Genomic DNA, 18621 nt, shown 5'->3' with positions numbered 1-18621 from the left:
AAAACAGGTGCAAAATTTAAAGACAACTGGCTACCATATATCCAAACCTCAAACAGACCTATTAAAGAAGCACTGAGAAAGGGCTTCAGCACAACAACATCAGTGCTGTAGGTCTAGAATAAATAACAGGTTTAGTTGGAACACTACTGTTATTAATATGCAGGAAGTATTATTGTCTTTTAGAAATCTAGATAGAACATGTAATTCATTTATCACATAGGGATGGTACAGAGGAGTTTTTTATATTTTTAATATTAATTCATCACATATATAATTGCACTTTATATTGAAAATGTTGTTTCCTAGGTGTAGAACCTGTGTAGTGCACTTGTAAAAGACAGTTACAGATGTAGCAGGCTGGAATCGCCAGCCCCTGCCAGCGGCCAGCTTCCGCTAGGGGTGCGCACGCATGAGACGCCGCCTCCCCCGCTGGACCCCCTCGCCACCCTAACCCCTCACCTCCCAAACTGGGCAGCATCTCCCTGAAGCAGAGACAGGCAGGGAGACGCTGCCGTGATACTGGGATAAGTGCTCGCCAGTGAAAGGGATCTGGCGGGCACCGGGGCGCAGATGTAGCTTGCTACATCTGTATATACACCTATCTGTATATACACCTTTGATGGTTTGTATAGAAATAGATTACATTATTGAATCCACGGTGGTAAAGGGCTCTTAATTGCACTTTGTTCACTTTAAATTGATAATTATTATGTTGTAAAATTATTGTTGTATAGGTATATGAGTTTGTCTGGGTCTCCATGCAGCGGCATCTGAATGACAATAAGACGCTGATCCCAGCAGAGTGGGGCAAGATGACGGCCTCCCGACCCATCACTTCCAGGTGACGAAACACTGTATACTTTGTAATCACTTGTGTGTGGCTTGAGAAAGGGATGAAGGCCCCAGAACGTTGCCAATAAACATCACTGTTTGTTATTGTATCCAGTCTCCGAGTGCCGTTCATCATTGGAGCTTATGTTTACATCTGTTGGTAGGCTGTAGTGTAGGAAAATAGAAGTACACCTACAACAAAGCTGGATTTGTGATGAGCATAATATACATTTACTGCAGTCACTCATTGACTTTTCAATGCCCAACAAATCTGAAAATAATTTGAACTTCTACAGTACTTCTATTTTAAGAGTTTTGCAAAGTCTACGTTGCCCATTTTAAAGTTATTTGATTAAATAATTTGGATATCTGCATTCTTCTAAATCATCTCCATTATTTAATAAAACTGAATGGTTAACAGAAACAGGATTCATGGAAAACAGAAAAATTTCAAAACTCTTGAATTGTTCAGAAAACATCAAAACAAACCTACCAGGGAGCATTTAGGGCCTTATTCTAGTTCACTCTTTCTGACAAAATCCTTCTTAGATGTACAAAACCATATACACTGTAGGTGGGACAGATGTAAAATGTGCAGAGAGAATTAGATTTGGGAGAGTTATTTTGTTTCTGTGCAGGGTAAATACTGGCTGCTTTATTTTTACACTGCAATATAGATCTCACTTTGAAGTACCCCCCCCCCCCCCAAATCTAATTCTCTCTGCACAAATTACATCTGGCCCCCCTGCATTGCACATGGTTTTGTCCATCTAAGAAGGATTTTGTCAGAAAGAGTGAATTAGAATAAGGCCCTTAGTGACTATTTTAACCTCCAGAACAGTGGTCCCCACACTTTTTTAAATCGCAGTGTCCTAGAATATCAGCATTTTCTTTCATGACACACCAAGACCATGACACACTGAGGCCAAAATTTTGAAAAAAATGTGATTAAACTTCATCTTTACATCCATTTATCTGGTGATAGACAGGGTTGTACTTCTAATTGTGCACATAGTTTATGGCAAAAACCAGCCCTGATTTTTTTCTATCAAATTGACAATAAATATTTTTATTTGGTCCTGGGCCACTCCTGCAAGATCATATGGCACCCTGATGAAAACCGCTGCTCTAGAAGAAGCTGCCACTTAACTTACATGGCCACTATTACTCAAGATCATTTTCTGTTTGGGACAATTAGAAGGCATTTCCTGAATAAGTATTTGTTTGATTTTGTTCTGCACCTAAATCTGGTCCATTTAGATTTCATGGTACTGTGCAAGACCCTTCAAACAGCAACCACCCAATTCTTTGTAACCTTCCTTACATTTGACAAATCAACTGATTACATTTTCTGCTGAGCACTATACTGTACATTTGACTAACAGCTTATATTCCACCTCAGTTTACATCTGAGTATCTGCTACAAACAGTATATGTTTAAACACATTTTATTTCACTATTCTGACTTTTTATAATAAGGTTCAACGGCAAGTGGACTTATTTTGTGTATGTTGTGCATTCCTTGTATTTGACAGTGCCAAACAACTACCAAAGGGCCTGATTCAGACTTAGTAGCAATCTTAGTAAACTTACAACTGGCAGAGATAGGCTGCATGTAAAGGCATCTAGAACAGGCCCCCCTTTTGGGACCCTCCCTGTGATGTTGCGGGCTCATTGCTATAGAGATGGAGTCAGCCTCTTTGGTGTGAGGGATGGCGATTGAATCGCCAGCCCTCGCCAGCTGCCAAGCCCCACCCTCTGTCAGAAGGGGGCGCGCGAGCATGAGACAGTCGCTTGCCTGTTCCGACGTAGAGCTGCCTCCCCGTCTGCCATTGCCGGTCCCCACCACCTCCCCGCACCCCCCAAACCCTGCCTGTCTCCCTGAAGCGGAGATGGTCAGGATTTCCGCCACCCAGCAACTGGGATGCGTGTGCGTAGCTCGCGCGTCCCAGTCTGATGGAGACCCTCTCAGCCAGTGGGGACATTCTGGTAGGCACTGGTAATGAATGAGAGGGGCTTCATCTGTACTGCGAGCTACACAGTCAAGCGCTTGCACATTACAGGCTGCCCATTGCCATAGCAGACAGGCACAGGCCAACAATATTTTGGGGCGCAGCGGCCGCATGTTACGTCACTCCGCCGCCGCAGCCTCCCCCTTGAGCACTGCATCAATGCTGCCCTCCTGCCAGCTCTGAAACTGCAATAGTCTTTGATTGCAGTTTCAGGGTCATTCATGCACATTCCGTCAGGGTCTGAATCAAGTTTAAAATCAAGGTGGATGTGCACAAGTCAAAACATTTTTTTTAAATCTTCTCTCAAGAAACATTCTCTCATAGTCTATCAAGAAACACTCCTTCCACGATTCTCTTAATTTTAAGGAGTCCCAAGGTTTATTACAATATAACTACTCAAAGAACAACATAAAGTGGACAAAGAGCCATTTCTCCTCATCAACCAGAACACAGTGTGCACAATGTTGTGACATTGTGTCATTGGATGGCAGCAGAGCAGAGGAGCTAAGATCAAGAAACTGGATGGGGCTACTGGAGTGATATGGAGAGGCAAAAATGGGAAGCCGAAGTAAAGGGGGGGGGGGGGGGGAGTGAACTGCACTACATTGTAAGTTTGCAGCAGGGCCCTCTTACCTCCAAGTCTGTCTGCTGTTACCCAGTTTGTTTAATCTCTGTTTACAATTGTAAAGCGCAAAGGAATCTGATGCACTATATAAGAAACTGTATATAAAATAAATAAACTTCTAATTTTATAGCATCTTTTTTTACAAGGTTGTGCAATAACTTGAAAGAGATAAAAAGTGCTGATGTATGTATGTATATATATATGCCGCCTCCACTTTGTTCCTGTACCTTGCTGATCCCTCTGGATTGACTTAGGAAGGCACCCCAGCTTTTGTACCTTTTATTGGACTTTTGATCCTGCTATTGAGTGCCAGTTTCCCAGCCTGTTTATATATATATATATATATATATATATATATATATATATATAATGTTTAAGCTCTTTTGAGAAAATCTGTGGTGCAGTGCAGTGTCATTTAGCTTAGATGTTGTCCAGATTTTTGGGTGTCGTGTCACCTTACTGTCCCTACCTTCCTGTAGTTGGACACTCATTTCAGGTCCGGATCCCTGCAAGCCAGGTGCTGTATTTGGCACAACTGCTGCTTCCCCGCAGCTGTTCCCTATTTCTCTATTGAGAAAAATGAGATGGCTGGAGATGCGCATTGAGATGAAGAGAAACTGGGGAGGTTTGTAGCTGGAAAGACACAGGAAGTGACATGTAACACAATCCTGGAGTGACACATGAAGCACGTGGCTGAAGACACATAGGCATCTTGTTTAGAACAGACAGGTGGCAGGAGTAGAAACAGGGTTACAAGCTTTGAGTGACACGTGGTAGAAGACATGGATCAAGAGGCTGGGGTAACATGGGGCATAAGGCTGGAGAATCGTGGGGAGATGTGGCTGGAAAGACACAAGGCAAGAGGATACAGAGGTCATGAATATAGAGGGACACAGGATATTGGGCTAGAAGAGACATATGGAGCAGGAAGTTAAAATGACATGAGGCATGTGGCTGGATAGACACAGTATTCAGGAGATGTCAAAGGGAGCACTAGGCTGGAGTAATTGCAAGTCAATTTAGAAATTGAGACTTTCAGTGCTTATCTAGATCACACTATGATCTACCATAATTTGTCACCAGATCAAAACACTTCACTCTGAATCTACTTAGAATGACACCATTTCAGCCACAAAGATGTGGTTGTTGATGGGTATAAAGTAAATTTAGGTGGAAATTGAGCAGCACATATATTATTCATATTACCAAATGTTTCTGAATTTTCTTTAGCATGAAAGAGTAATTGGCATATGCACTTGCAAACCTCTACCTTATACCATTCCTTATTATGTGATAATAAACCTACCAACACTCTGACAACCAAAAAATTCCATTTACACAGTGCATGAAACTTGCTGCCAAGGGATGCAAAGTTCACAATTCATTAAAGGTGTCTCAAGTGAAAATGAATTATAATCTAGAAAAGATACATGTAATTATAGAATTCTGAAGACTATGGTTTTTTCATAAGGTCGTTAATTTCAGATGTGGGTAATGAAAACCCCACACAAAAGCCTTGCACATTTTTATATGATTGAATATTTGGCTTTGTAATTAGTACTTTGGTTGCTTTGCCTACTACAAAATAGATATCGGAGAACTTTTAAGCTTACTGTACAATCTCTTATGGTAACATCTTTAGTTTTAATTCAATAATGTGTGTGCCTTATATGAACAAGTACTTTACTCACTGTGATGCCAAGATCTGCATAACAGTCACCAGATAGTAACCCAATTGTTAGTACATAAAAAGAGATCCAAAAAACACTACACTACTATCTTGAACTACTGTACATGTCTTGAATACTTACCCATCTGAAGTACTGCACCAATGACTGCAGCGCTGCAGAGATCACTGAAAAAAATGGTGCTCCTGACATTTCCCGGTGTTTTGTGCATTTGCAGGAGTAAAATCTCTAGTAAAATGTCCGCTGCACCATTTTTAGGGAGATCTACGCATGCGCATTAGAGTCTGGGCCCTCTAGTACTCTACAGCGCTGCCGGCAAAGAGAAGGGGTCACGGATGGAGAAGGCGGCACACAGGCCTTCTGCTCTCTTAAAACGCTTCTTAAGCAACATAAAATTATACTTTCATTAAATCCTAGTTTAAAGAAAAACATTTAAAGCATTACAACAGACAATGTATTAGGAGTTATTTATGTGTTAATTATTAATTTATTATTAAAAGTCAGTTTTTGTAAAAATAAAAAAGTGAGACAGAAATTAGTTTTTTAGATCAATGCAGATATTTTGAATACTAAAGTCCTTTATTTAACAACACAGAAATGTCACAAAAACAACTTTACCGGGCAACTTAATGTGTATTTTTTTTACAGTTTTGTACATGCCCCATAGGTGATTTTTTTTCTTATAAATACACTGTTTTCCAAAACTGTTTTTATCCATAACTGCACAAGCATACATACACCTTACACATATATCTGTTAGAAAATGTAATAGATAACAGCACATTTCAGAAGTAGATAATATTGTGAAGAGAGTACATATCTGTGGGCCATAAATTAAATGTTTAAGAAAAAAAGGAAAAAACTTAGTTCCCTTGATTTTTTTAATGTAGCGTAATCTTTCTAACATCTAGTAGGAGCTGTCTTTTATTTGCTAGAAACATAGTAGATCTCAGTGTGAGACTGCCAAATTTAATGACAAACAAAATCTGGAACATTTAGTTGCTACATGGAACCAACTGTTTCAAATCACTATGCATCTAGCCATGATCAAAGACCTACTACTGTTTTTTGCTGAAGATATTCGACCCTAAATGGTATGTTCATTTAACACATTTCCTTCCTCATTATCTGATTACAGATGTAACCAATATAAATATTTTTATTCTTTTGAATTAATTGTGAGTTACATGCCAAGATTCTGAAACAAAAATAAGCTTTTTACTAATTTATGAAGCTAAATGTAGATGTAATTGTTCATTATCACATCTTTCTTTTTAGGGTACAGTACGTTGTGAATAGCATTTTAGTATTTTAGTCTGTGGCTTTGTTTTTAAGGTACATTTTAAAAGAACATTAAACATTAGTAGAGATGAGCGAAGCAACAGAACAGGTCAATTTGCTGCGATACATAGATGCTGCAATACAAATTTTTAGTTTTGCTTCTTATTGGAAATTGACTATTCTATACTGAATTTATAGATTCAAATTTACCTTTAAAGCAAGCTACAGTGGTAACTGTTAATTCATTTTGGTGTGTGGTGTGATTAAGGTGTAAAAAGATAGAAGGCAGAGTAAAACCAAAATGGAAGATCCTGGGCATAGGAATAAGGGAATATTGTAACGTAAATTCTACCAGAAAAAGGTTCGAAATGTCATACCCAAATGCTGAATGTGCTGAACAGTTTTGATAATTTCACTCATCTCTAAATTGACTTTCCATTTTAAAAAACAAAACCTATTGAAATAAAAACTAAAAAGTAACTTAAAGAAATATTTACTTAGAAATTCTCCAAAACACACACTGTCGCTTTAAACAATTACTAAAACATAGTTTCTAGATTTATAACATTTTAGAAATTTAGTTTCACTAAAATATAAATACATTTAAAAAGGGACAAATGTAATAGGAAATAAACGATGTTTTCTTCATTTTCTGTAGTGTTTTCATTGCTTCAATTGGATTGGACATGTAGGCAACACAATTACAATATATAGATCAATCAGTTCTATAAAAAAAAAAAAACACACAAAGACATGCAACATTAGGGTATCCGACAGTGAGTACATTGTTAAGAATAACTTTGTAGATATTGTACACCTAATGTAGCTTGAACTGATCATTTAACATCTCTGAGAAAACAAGTACAATTTTCCAGAAGGCAAAAAAAGTTACCAACAAAAGTGCAAATAAGGCTTTACTTGTGTTTGATCACTATCGGTGTATAAATACATCTAAAAAGTATCTGGTATTGGATAAACAGGAAAAAAATACGATCCTGATTGGCAAAGATAATGTCTAATTGTATGATGCTGTTTGATACCTTGGATGCCTATATAAAATATTTAATCTATTCATTTAAAACATTACAAAAACACAAAAATGAAAACATACAAGACACACGTATAAGATACATAGAATAGCTAAAACATTATTAAAAATTTTCTGGAGAGGCTTTTAGATAGGTGCTGTTCAGTAGAGTTTTCCAGAAAAAAAATCAAATTGAAAACTTGAATGAAATGTCAGAATTAAACTGAAAGCGACATTTTCTAAGAAACAAAGCAGTACGGTAGAAGCAGTTCCAGACTTGCAGTGGTAAGAGTTACAAGGCCAGCTCTGTCACATATATGGTGGTGGTTTTCAGTAGCAATCAAAACTATTCATAGCAGTCTCAATAGTTTCTGTCAAGGGATCAGTATTGTGTGAGTAATACGTTAGCTGCACTATGGGGATATTCAATCCTGGGTCATGACTGTTGGGCTGGCCTGACAGCTGTGACCCTGTTTCATTCTGTGCCGTCTCAACTTGAAATTGGCAGGCGGGATTCAATGTCCTGTTCGCTGAACACCGAAAAGGGGCCTGTCCGCGAGATGCAGCCATGGATCGTCGAGTTGCGGCCGTGAGCTCGACAATCCACATCCATTCTCGGCAGAGCGGGCCCGACTGCTTTTAAAGTCGGGCATGTTCTGCTGAGATTCCTGTTCAATACTGTTGGGAAAGACAGCATTGAATAGGGCCCCGCCGCTATTTCCCCTGTCGGGAATATCGGCGGGAGTTTGAATTCCCCCTATATATGGTACATGGCAATTTCTGTAATAACTTAATTAATTCAAATGATCTATTGGGGTCCTTCTAACCTATGTATTCATTACACTTTGAAAGTCTGGAGTTGCCCACCTGTATTTGAGATGATATATAGAGGACATATATACAGAAATATATATGTATGTTTTACTTGTCATTACAGTGAGAATGCATTTATATTTTACAGCGTTTACAGTTACTATAGAAAAACGTAACCAGAAGGCATGTACTCAGTTACATGGTCACAGGACACTTCTGTTTCCCTGAACAAATAATTCAAAAGACTGGTCCTATTGGACAAACTACAATACCATATTCTGCTTTTACACTGGTCTACAATGCAGTGAAAAGTGGGTCATCTGTGGTAAGTGCTTCTGAGTAATATACATTTTAATAAAACAAATGCTTACCCACAAAGAATGTTTTGCTTGGTTTGTGCCTTGGGTACATAAAAGAGAGGAGGCCCTCTGATACAGGGGGATAGTGCCATTACTGGCGGATGGAACTCTCCCTACAGTTAGTTTATGATGAATTATAATGTGTTGACCTTGTGGAATATCAGATCAAATTGCTGGGAATGTATGCATGGCAAACAAAAAAGAAAACAATATCTAAAAAAAAAAAAAAAAGACAGTGCTGTTGCTGCTGTAACTATCCAGCTGGCAAAATAATTTTTAAAGCTATAATTTATTGCTCCAGATTTAAGTTGCAGAACCACACTGCTGCTTACAAACTGTTAATCTTCATACAGATGCTCAGACATGATTGTCTCCATGTGTCTAAACGCACAAAATACAAGCTGCTATCTGTACAGTTTACAGTACTGAAACACATATTTGGAAATTAAGTATAGATATGTTAATTTTTTTTTTTTTTAAAGATACATCATATTACAGCAGGGGTTTACCCAAATCTTTCCTTTGCAGTCACTTTAAAGTAGACAACAATTTCACTGTTAATTATAGCTAAAATACATTAAAGAAAGAACCCGGTGTACTAAACATAAGTAAACCAGCCAGGCTCCAGTGAGTTTTTTTTTCTTTGATTTTTTTTAAACATTTTTTTTTTTAACATTATTCATATTTTTTTTTTCTTTTGAGGAAACCCCTGTACACAAATGAAAATAGTGTCTCAGCATATTCTTCAGTCATGGACTTTGCAGTTCCCAAAACAAGACCAGTACTTGTCAATCACTTCAGAGTGCCTTGAAAATAAGATATACATCTGCTTAAAAGAACCATCGGAATGCTTCAGCACTGGGGACCGGTGTTCTCTGCAAATGAGAAAAAAATATATGTTATTATGCTATGATTAGCACTTTTTCATCCATTATAAAAATGAATCTGTTTCTATGTCAAGAAATATGACTAAATTAATAATACATTTTTTTTAATCTTTTTGACCATAGATTTGTTCATTCTTTTGGTGCTTGGTGATATTGGCTACTTATTTTTATATGACCAGTGGTGCCACTGATGGCTGTCTAGGCACTGTGCAGCTTGGCAGGTGTGTGTTCCGTGTGTGATAACTGTATTGTCTCTGCTTGTATTGTTGCCTGCCTGGATGTTGCAATGACCATTGGTGCCGCTGATGGCTGCCTAGGCGCTGTGCCACTCAGCAAATGTACAGTATGTTCCCTGCGTCTATAATCCCCAGGGTACATCTAGTGTATACATGTATCTATAGCTGTACTGTCACTGTTAAACTGTTGCACAGCAATCCAAATATAATTCCTAGTATACAGTATGCAAGTATACCTGGCCAATAAGGCTGATTCAAATGAGTGAATAATGAAATCATTTCTCATTTGTTTTGGAAATTTCCTGAATTCTGTCAACCCCCATTCTGAACTAGTCTTGCAGATTTTTATTTAGCATTGCTGAAGTGAAAATAATTTAGAGGCATAAAGGTGTACACACTGTGCAATTGTGAGCTGAAAGCTGCTCAGTTTTGTCATTTGAGCTCAAAAGCCGCCCAGTGTGTATGGCTGGGCAATGAGTGGTGAGCTCTCGCTCCAGAATCATTGCTGGCAGCCACCATTCGTCTGATGGATTTAGCCGCATCCTGAACGGCTTTCCATAGCGTCCTGCTATGGAAAGCCGTTCACCTCGTGTGAAAATCGCTGGCTGGGGGAAAATCACTCAGCATGTATGCACTGAGCGATTTTCACATGATCTTTGTCTATACACACTGAGCAAAATCACCCAGTGTGTATGGGCCTTATGTTATTTTACAGAGGATGTCATCCAATGAAATTATATCAACACATCTTAATATATATATGAGCAAGACTTGTGATATAAAGAGAAACGAATGTTGATCATGGAACGTTATGCTGCGGTTATTCCAGTTTTACAGCACTCTAGAATGACTATCAGACATAATAAAATTACTTCTAATGCAAATGAATTAACAAATATACTGAATCAGCATTAGCAACTTCTGTTACGCTGGAGCAGTGGTCTATCTTGTTAGAAAGCTTTAGTATTATTTACACCGTTCATGTTTTGAGAAAATACTGTATACCTGCACAGAACAGTTTTGCTTTAGGATGAGGCACATAAATAAAGCATCTTGCTGATATTGAAAAAATATGGAAAGGCAGCCATGGCAGTGATGAGAGGGAATTCTCTTTGAGCTCATGTGAAAGTTAGCTTTATGACGAAGCATTAAATTGCCCATCAATAGACAAGATGCAGGAATAAAAAAAGTAATGCTAAACTGTAACAAATAACCTGGACTACTGTATTTTTGGTCGCTCCTCAGCATAAAAGAATTTCTGAGGTAAAACACAAGTCAACCTGGGTAGCAAGCAGGGTTGGATCCATGTAACAGGGCAGTGTAAACAGGTAACCCAGGTTGTCTTACCCGGGTCCAACAGTGACCCGGGTAAGACAAACAGCGTTGGAGATTGGATTTCCAGGCACTTGTCCAGACTTTGATATAACCCTTTTCCATTTAAAGAAGTTTTTATCTGGTCCTAAGTAATTAAGATCCTTTCCTGGAAACTCAGCTGAACCTTAATCATTTTGTCTGGTAATCCGTATTCTGACCCAGCTTGTTTTTGGACCTTGAGTTATTTGAAACCCTGTGTACTGATCTGGCCTATGTTCTGGACCCTAATATAGGTTGACTGAACATGGATTGCACTGTGAACTTAAATCAGCCTTATCATAAATGGATACCTAACTTCTTCTGCTTGTGTACCAGACCAAGCTTGCCTGGCTACAAAATATATTGCCACTGAAAAGGTGAGTAGCCCATTCCTGCAACTGGGAATCTTATCGCAATAAAGGCACTATTATTTCTATTAGATTGTGACCGTGGCCCTTATTCTGGTTCACTCACAAAGGCAAATTCCTTCTCAAATGGACAAAACCATGTACGCTGCAGGGGGGGGGGGGGGGCAGATGTAACTTGTGGAGAGAGAATTAGATTTGGGTGAGTTATTTTGTTTCTGGCAGGGAAAATACTGACTGCTTTATATTTACACTGCAACATAGATCTCACTTTGAAAAAAATCCCACCCACATCTAATTATCTCTGCACTAGTTACAACTGCCCCCTTGCAGTGAACATGGCTTCACCCATTTGAGAAGGAATTTGCCTTTGTGAGTGAACCAGAATAAGGGCCTGTGTGTATATCTGCCTACTTTTGTCCTCTCTTATCTTTCATTCACCTGTGCCTGAATCAAATACTTGACTGGGTTTCCAGGTGCCCAGAACTTCCCTGTGCACCCATTCACCTTCTTCTGATATCAGCAACTGCCAGCAGTTTATTAAAAACATTGGAAAATATGTAAAAATCCAAATTCATAAAAAAAACACGTTATTAATATAATAAAGCATTTTTTTTTAAATAATATAAATTAATAGTATCTTGCTGATAACATAATAAGAAATGTGTTGGTAGAAGCACCAAATAGTAATCTGATCTGTAAACTTGTGAACAAGTAAAGCAGATTAATGAAAAAAAATGGAGGTTTTCACACCACTGCCCCACTCTCCCCCCAAAAAGAATGTGAATTAAAAATAATGTCTGGCACTTTATATAACACAAGTGAAATTTGTATTTCACCAGAGGGTAATGAAACGACTTAAAATCAAAAGTACAAGCACTACGGCAATACTTGTTAAATAGGCTTCACCGTGTAAGCATTTCACAACCATTTAAGAAAGGAGAAGGTCTGTGTGCAGGCTCCGTGCAGGCCTCATCCTATGTGGTAGCTCATGCGCAGTTCTCCAGAAACATGGCGCCCACGCCTTGTTCCTGGAAACATCTCTATTGATATTCACAAATCACCCAGGAAATGGTCATTTTCCCAGTGATTTATGTCTGCAGGGCTGGTTTCTGCAGCAGGACTTCAGATAGGTTAGTATAATTAAATGGGTGCACACCTTGCACCTATTATGGATACACATATCCCTTTAATATCTTTCATTTGCCATTATATTATAACAAATAACCCATAGCCAAATAACTTAAGGGATATGATTACAATAATAGTTGCCTATGTTGCTGAACAGCAATTACAAGCACAGCATGGTCAAGCTATATCAGCAGGAGGTAAAAGAAAGACATATGGGTATAATGGTATACTATGTTACTGTATGTTGCAGTGGAACTTTGCACATTCCAAAGTTCTAGATGGATTAATACTTAATTGATATATGATCTGCAGCTACCGTTTAAAACGGTATACACAAGTCTGGATGGGGAAGTGCATACAGTATGTGAACCAGTTTTGCCAGTGGATACACTCAGAGTGGACTGGAAGCCTGATCACACCCAGGCCCAATGTTATCAAAAGAAAATATGTATATGTATTTTGATAATCTAATACACTCATATTTGCTTGAAAAAATATTATAATAATTAATACAATATTAATAATATAATTAATATTAATATATAGCCTTTAATTGTTTTTCCCATTGAGCATAATGTTGCATTTAGCAAGCTGCTGGATGTAACTGAAAAGTAATATGGGATAAGAACAATACCACTGACATAGCCTAATGGTTTCACATTCCAATATTATATTGAACCTAACTGGCTACAAATTATACTGTAGGTTTTGTGTCACAAAATTACTACTGATCCCAAACATGATCATGATCAAGATCTACAGTATCAGTCAACTGGGGCTGGCAAAAAAATGTGGCTAGATGATGTGTGTCTCATAATCACGCTGTGGTGTGGGATGTACCTATTTACTTTCAAATATATTTACAATAGATCTACAATGATAATCATTAACGGCAAAGTTTCCCGAACTGTGCTATTACAGTCCAGGTTTTAAGGATATCCATGCTTAAACACAGGTACCTTAATTAATATATCAGTCAATTTGATTTAACCGCCGGGCTCAAGTATGGATTTCCTTAACAAATGGACTGTAATGTCAGAGTTAAGGAACCTCTGATTTATAGAATCATGGTCAACAACATTCTTGTCTAGATGTCTCTCATTACTGTACACTATATTTAGCTAAGGTTTGCCTACCTTTAAAGTCTCCTGTCTGGGAGAAGCCCGGAGAGGAGACTCAGTACTGGGGCCTGATGTAGATGTCATCAAACCCCGCCCCCCGTAACGGAAATCCTGCAATTCACCTGGGGGGGGGGGGCATCAGTATCCAGGAAGGTTGCCCATCTTTCCAGTGGGCCTGGGAGGGGGACCTGATTTTCGGGAGCCTCCCGGCCATTCCGGGGGGGGGGGGGGGGGGGGTAGGCAACCCTGACTTAGCTTTAAGGGCGACTGTAGAACCATCAGTATTTCATTACTCAGAACTTAAAATAAACAATGTTTTTTTTATAAAGCTGTTTTATAAAACTTTTAAATTAAATATATCAAATGGGTTCTGCATAAAAACACAGGTCTTATGCCTTTATTAATATTAGTTGGTGAAAAGATTGCGAGCTGAATGTATTTAATTGGAACCGCATTTTGTGCTATGAAGACAGGTGTACAACCACATGTTTTCTTCTTAAGAGGTGTTATCCAAGTTTAATAAACTGATCCTAGTTTTATTAAACTCAGAGGCATCTTACCACACAATTTTTTTTAGGTAACATTTGTAAAATGTCAGGAATTAATTTTTTTGAACATGTTGGAATTTAAAAGCATCTGTTCAGAGAAGTCACCAGTACTTTACTGGTATGGGCACACGTAGGAAAGCATCTGCAAGTTATTAAACAAGAGTGAGCAGCTATGTATTGCTAGGCAGGTATAGATTAGCTAATTACATTAGCTGATGTAAATATTTAATGTGCGTGATATATATTCTTATCTATAGATGGAGCCACTCTCGTTTAGCGGGGGTCTGGCGGTTGGATCGAAAACCACCAGCTGCCGGAAGGGGATGCTCGCGAGAGCTCCCTGTCAGTCCCCTCCACCTCTCCGTCGAAGTCCGCCGGTCCCCAGCGCCTCCCCGCACCCCCCTAACTCTGTCCGTCTCCCTGAAGCGGAGACGGGCAGGGTTCTCGTCCCCCGCCGCCGGAAAACTTGAGATGAGGTCTATCTGTATAGTATATTAAATGTTACTGACTATGGATGTACTGTAGTTTATCACTATTATGTTAGTGTAATACATTTGTAAGTAGGGTGGCCAATCCCGGGATCGGGATCGGCGGGATCCCGGGATTTGGCCCCTAAAACACCGGGATTTCAATCCCGGGATTGGAGTTTCCAATCCCGGGATTTCGGGATTAGACTGCGCATGCGTCCCGGCGTTGTGGCTCTGCGCAGCGTGATGAGGCCAAAGGTCACGCTGCGCAGGCCAAGAAGCTGCGCAGCCCCGTCCTGTCATCGCCCGGCCGCCTGCCCGGCCGCCCGCACACCTCCCTGCCCGGCTCCGGAAGTGAAGTGGCCATCTCCCGCCCGGCTCCAGCAATGGACCGCCCACCCTCCCAGCTTCACCGAACACCCGCCCGGCCGCACTGCACATGTAAGTAAATATGCGGGGCGGCCGGGGCGGGTTTTTTTAATTAGGGAAGCCAATCCCGGGATCCCGGGATTGGGCATTTTTCAATCCCGAATTCCGGGATTGAAAAAATGCTCTGGGATTGGCTTCCCTATTTGTAAGGTAATAGCTTTATTATTCTATATTTACAATTGACAATGACCAAGCTAGTTGATTCGCACAATGAGTGTGTCAATGTGGTACAACTCAGGCTGCAGGGTAAGGGAGTGCATCGGTGTGATAAAGTGCAGGCTGCGGGGTGAAGGAGCATGTCAGTGTGATAGAGAGCAGGTGGTGGGATGAGGGAGAATGTTAGTGTGATAGAGCGCAGGCCATGGGTTGAAGAAGTGTGTTGGTGTGATAGAATGCAGGTTGCAGGGTGAGGGAGTGTATTGGTGTGATAGAGTGCAGGCCGCTGGGCGAGGAAGCGCGTCGGTGTGATCGAACTCAGGCCACCGGGTGATGATGCTCATCAGTGTCATAGAGAGCAGGCCGCGGGATGAGGGAGCATGTCAGTGTGATAGAACACAGGTCGTGGGGTGAGGGAGCGTGTCGGTGTAATATAGTGCAGGTTACAGTGTAAGGGAGTGCATCAGTGTGATAGAACGCAGGCCGTGGGTTGAGGATGTGTGTCTGTGTGATAGAATGCAGGCTGCGAAGTGAGGGAGTGTATCGGTGTGATAGAGCACAGGCCGCTGGGTGAGGAAGCGCATCGGTGTGATAGAACTCAGGCCGCCAGGTGAGGATGCCCATCAGTGTTATAGAGAGAAGGCCGCGGGATGAAAGAGCGTGTCGGTGTGATAGAGCGCAGGGTGAGGGAGCGCTTCCGTGTGATAGAGGGCAGGTTGGCAGATGCATTAACCTGGCGAAGCAATAAACTGGAGATGGAGATAAAGTGGAAGGAGATAAGGCATCAGCTGTGTTTGAAATATGACAGTTAAGAGTTGATTGGCTGGTGCGTTATCTCCTTCCACTTTATCTCTCCGCCAGGCTTAATACATCTGCCCCAGGGTCAGGGGCCACCTCGGTGTGATAGAGTGCAAGCTGCAGGGCGAGGGAGTGCATCTGTATGATATAGAGCAGGCCACAGGGTGAGGGAGCGTGCCAGTGTGATAGAACGCAGGCCGCAGGGTGAGGGTCAGTGTGAGACCGCAGGCCACAGTGAGGGAGTTTATGTTCCAGCATGGGAGGGGATGAATGGCATTTGATGGGGTGGGGGGTCCCAGAGAAAACATTGTATGGGGCAAATTTCTGTTGCCGGCCCTGACAGTGGAATCCATACTTGTATCTTCCGTGGGATTTGTTGTTGTTTTTTTTTGTCTATTTGCATCCCATAAAAAAAATCTGCAGGTGCTGTGAGTCAGATGTATTAAGCCTGGACCCAGACTGTAATTTGATTGTTGGGAGCTGATTGGATGGTGCGTTATCACCTTCCACTTTTTCACTTCACCAGGCTTAATAAATGTGCCCCTGTATGTCATACTTGCCTACTTCCCTGGATCAGCAGGGAGGCTCCTGATAGCTCCCAGGAGCAATGGGGAAGTCACCCACCCCCCCCCCCCCCCCCCCCGCACATAATATCGGCCATTGGAAGGAATTCAGCATCATCATGGACCTGTATTCTGCCTAAAATTCCAGTAATCCCAGGGGGTTGAGCCACAATTACACATTTTACAGGCACGTTCCTGCTCCATCCCATTACACCCACTGGCAATCTTATCATATGCCATTACAAACAAACATAAACCTGGCTACCTGAAAAGCTCCAGGTATGCTGCATGTCCTGTACATCCACATCCTGTTTTGGAATAGTGGACTGGACATATGCTTGCTCGTCCTATTGTGCCCTGTTATTCGTCTCTAAAGGGCCAACTTAATTCTTCCCACAGGCTATTCAATTACTTCCTGCGACTAGTTATGGCTGATTTCTGCTAGCACCAACCCATATGGAAGACTTCTGATGATAAACAGTTAGCAATGTGCCTAAAGTACATATTTTCAGAAAAATGCAGAAGATGCTGAGGGAAAGAATGTCTTCAACAACAAATCTGTGGGTTCCCTGATTAAGAAGCCATGGCAAATTATCCCAAGAAAGTAGTTGAAGGGTGCTAGCAATCACTTTCAGAGAACTATAACCCAACCACACGCAGGTTCTGATGTACAGGCTGAGAGCTTATGGACACAGCTTTAATGATTCCTTGGCCTTTTTACTATCACCAGAGTCTGATTGCGACATAAGAGACTGATTAATAAAAGCAAGGAATTGGGACTAGGGGATACAATTTGTAGCTGGGTAAGAAGCTGGCTGCATGAAAGACAACTAAGACAACATGGTCTATTTTCCATTCCAAGTGATTCGCATTCGTATTAACCAATACGAATTATTAGTAAATTTGTCGGTACCATTGAAATGAATGCGACCTTATGGCCATATTCTATCAATGGTGTATTCATTTGTATTTTTTAGAAAGTCTAAAAAATACCAATGACAAAAATCTGAATCATATACATTCGTACGTACGGAAATTTGTTGGTACTGTACATGAAATACGTACGTATATCACATCAAATGGGTACAAATACCTGTATTCGTACCCATTGGATCTTAGTACCATTGTGCCTAATTCACCTTATCGCACTGCTGTTAATTTTTTGAGCCATGCGATTACGTGTACACTGCACCCCCAAGTGCAAGCCTGCGATTTACTTAGCAGGGCTGGCAATAATATTGCAGTCCAGTGATTAGCTGAAAATCCATTTGCAAGCTGCTCACCATCCAATGAAAGTGTGCGGTCTGTGCGTAGACAAGGACTTACTCAGCGGCTTGATAGAAAAGCCCCATTTCCCCTGACTGCGAATTATCAGCCGTGCGATCGGGTCTGCATTAGCCCTATTGTTACTGTATGCACCAGAGATGGGGATGTAACTTAGAAAGCTATATAAAAATAAGAAAGGCCTCTGTAAGATTTCTCTCATTATATTAACTCTTTCGTTACCTATTGATTCAATAAACACCTTTTGTCCCAAATCCATTTCCTATCAGCACTGATTTTAGTGACAAACATCCAGATAATTGTCCCTGAAAGCACAGTCCATTCCTTGCCGTGCTCACTGAGAATGCTCTGCATTTGTGCCAGCCTGTCAGCTGCTCGCTTACCTTAATGAACATTTAATTGCAGGCAGGGGGAGCACAATTCATGTTCCTGTCATCAACACGCATCACTCAAGATTAGAATGCTATTCATCTAGGACTAAACTGTGCCAACGAGCATAGCGACGTAGACAACATCTAATAATGGCAAATAAGCATTTTCTGTGTTATGCAGTATACAGCAACCATCACTTTTTCAAGAATAGACATGCTACATGACGTGAGGAATGGATGCAAACTATATGATTTAGTCATATTTAGTAATAATAT

At 40.5% G+C, this 18621-nt stretch overlaps 1 protein-coding gene across 3 annotated transcripts in view; it reads right to left on the bottom strand.

The window, feature by feature from the left end:
• The window catches only part of CXXC4 (CXXC finger protein 4), a 158774-nt gene that overhangs the window by 24285 nt on the left and 115868 nt on the right, over positions 1-18621 (bottom strand). For 2 of the 3 annotated variants that reach the window (XM_083178931.1, XM_083178921.1), the window contains one exon: positions 5715-9511. The exons of the other annotated variant lie outside the window; for it this stretch is intronic. Coding sequence is in view for 1 of the 2 variants with exons in the window: in XM_083178921.1 (XP_083035047.1) it covers positions 9467-9511 (45 nt within the window). In the remaining variant the exon portion in view is untranslated. Of the gene's footprint in view, positions 1-5714; positions 9512-18621 lie in introns of those variants that run through there. 3 annotated transcript variants of the gene reach the window in all.

Source organism: Crinia signifera, chromosome 1, assembly GCF_055691185.1.
Source record: "Crinia signifera chromosome 1, ASM5569118v1, whole genome shotgun sequence".
Taxonomy (NCBI): Eukaryota; Metazoa; Chordata; class Amphibia; order Anura; family Myobatrachidae; genus Crinia; species Crinia signifera.
Note: the sequence above shows the minus strand (reverse complement) of the source record. Positions and strands in the feature narration are given on the sequence as shown.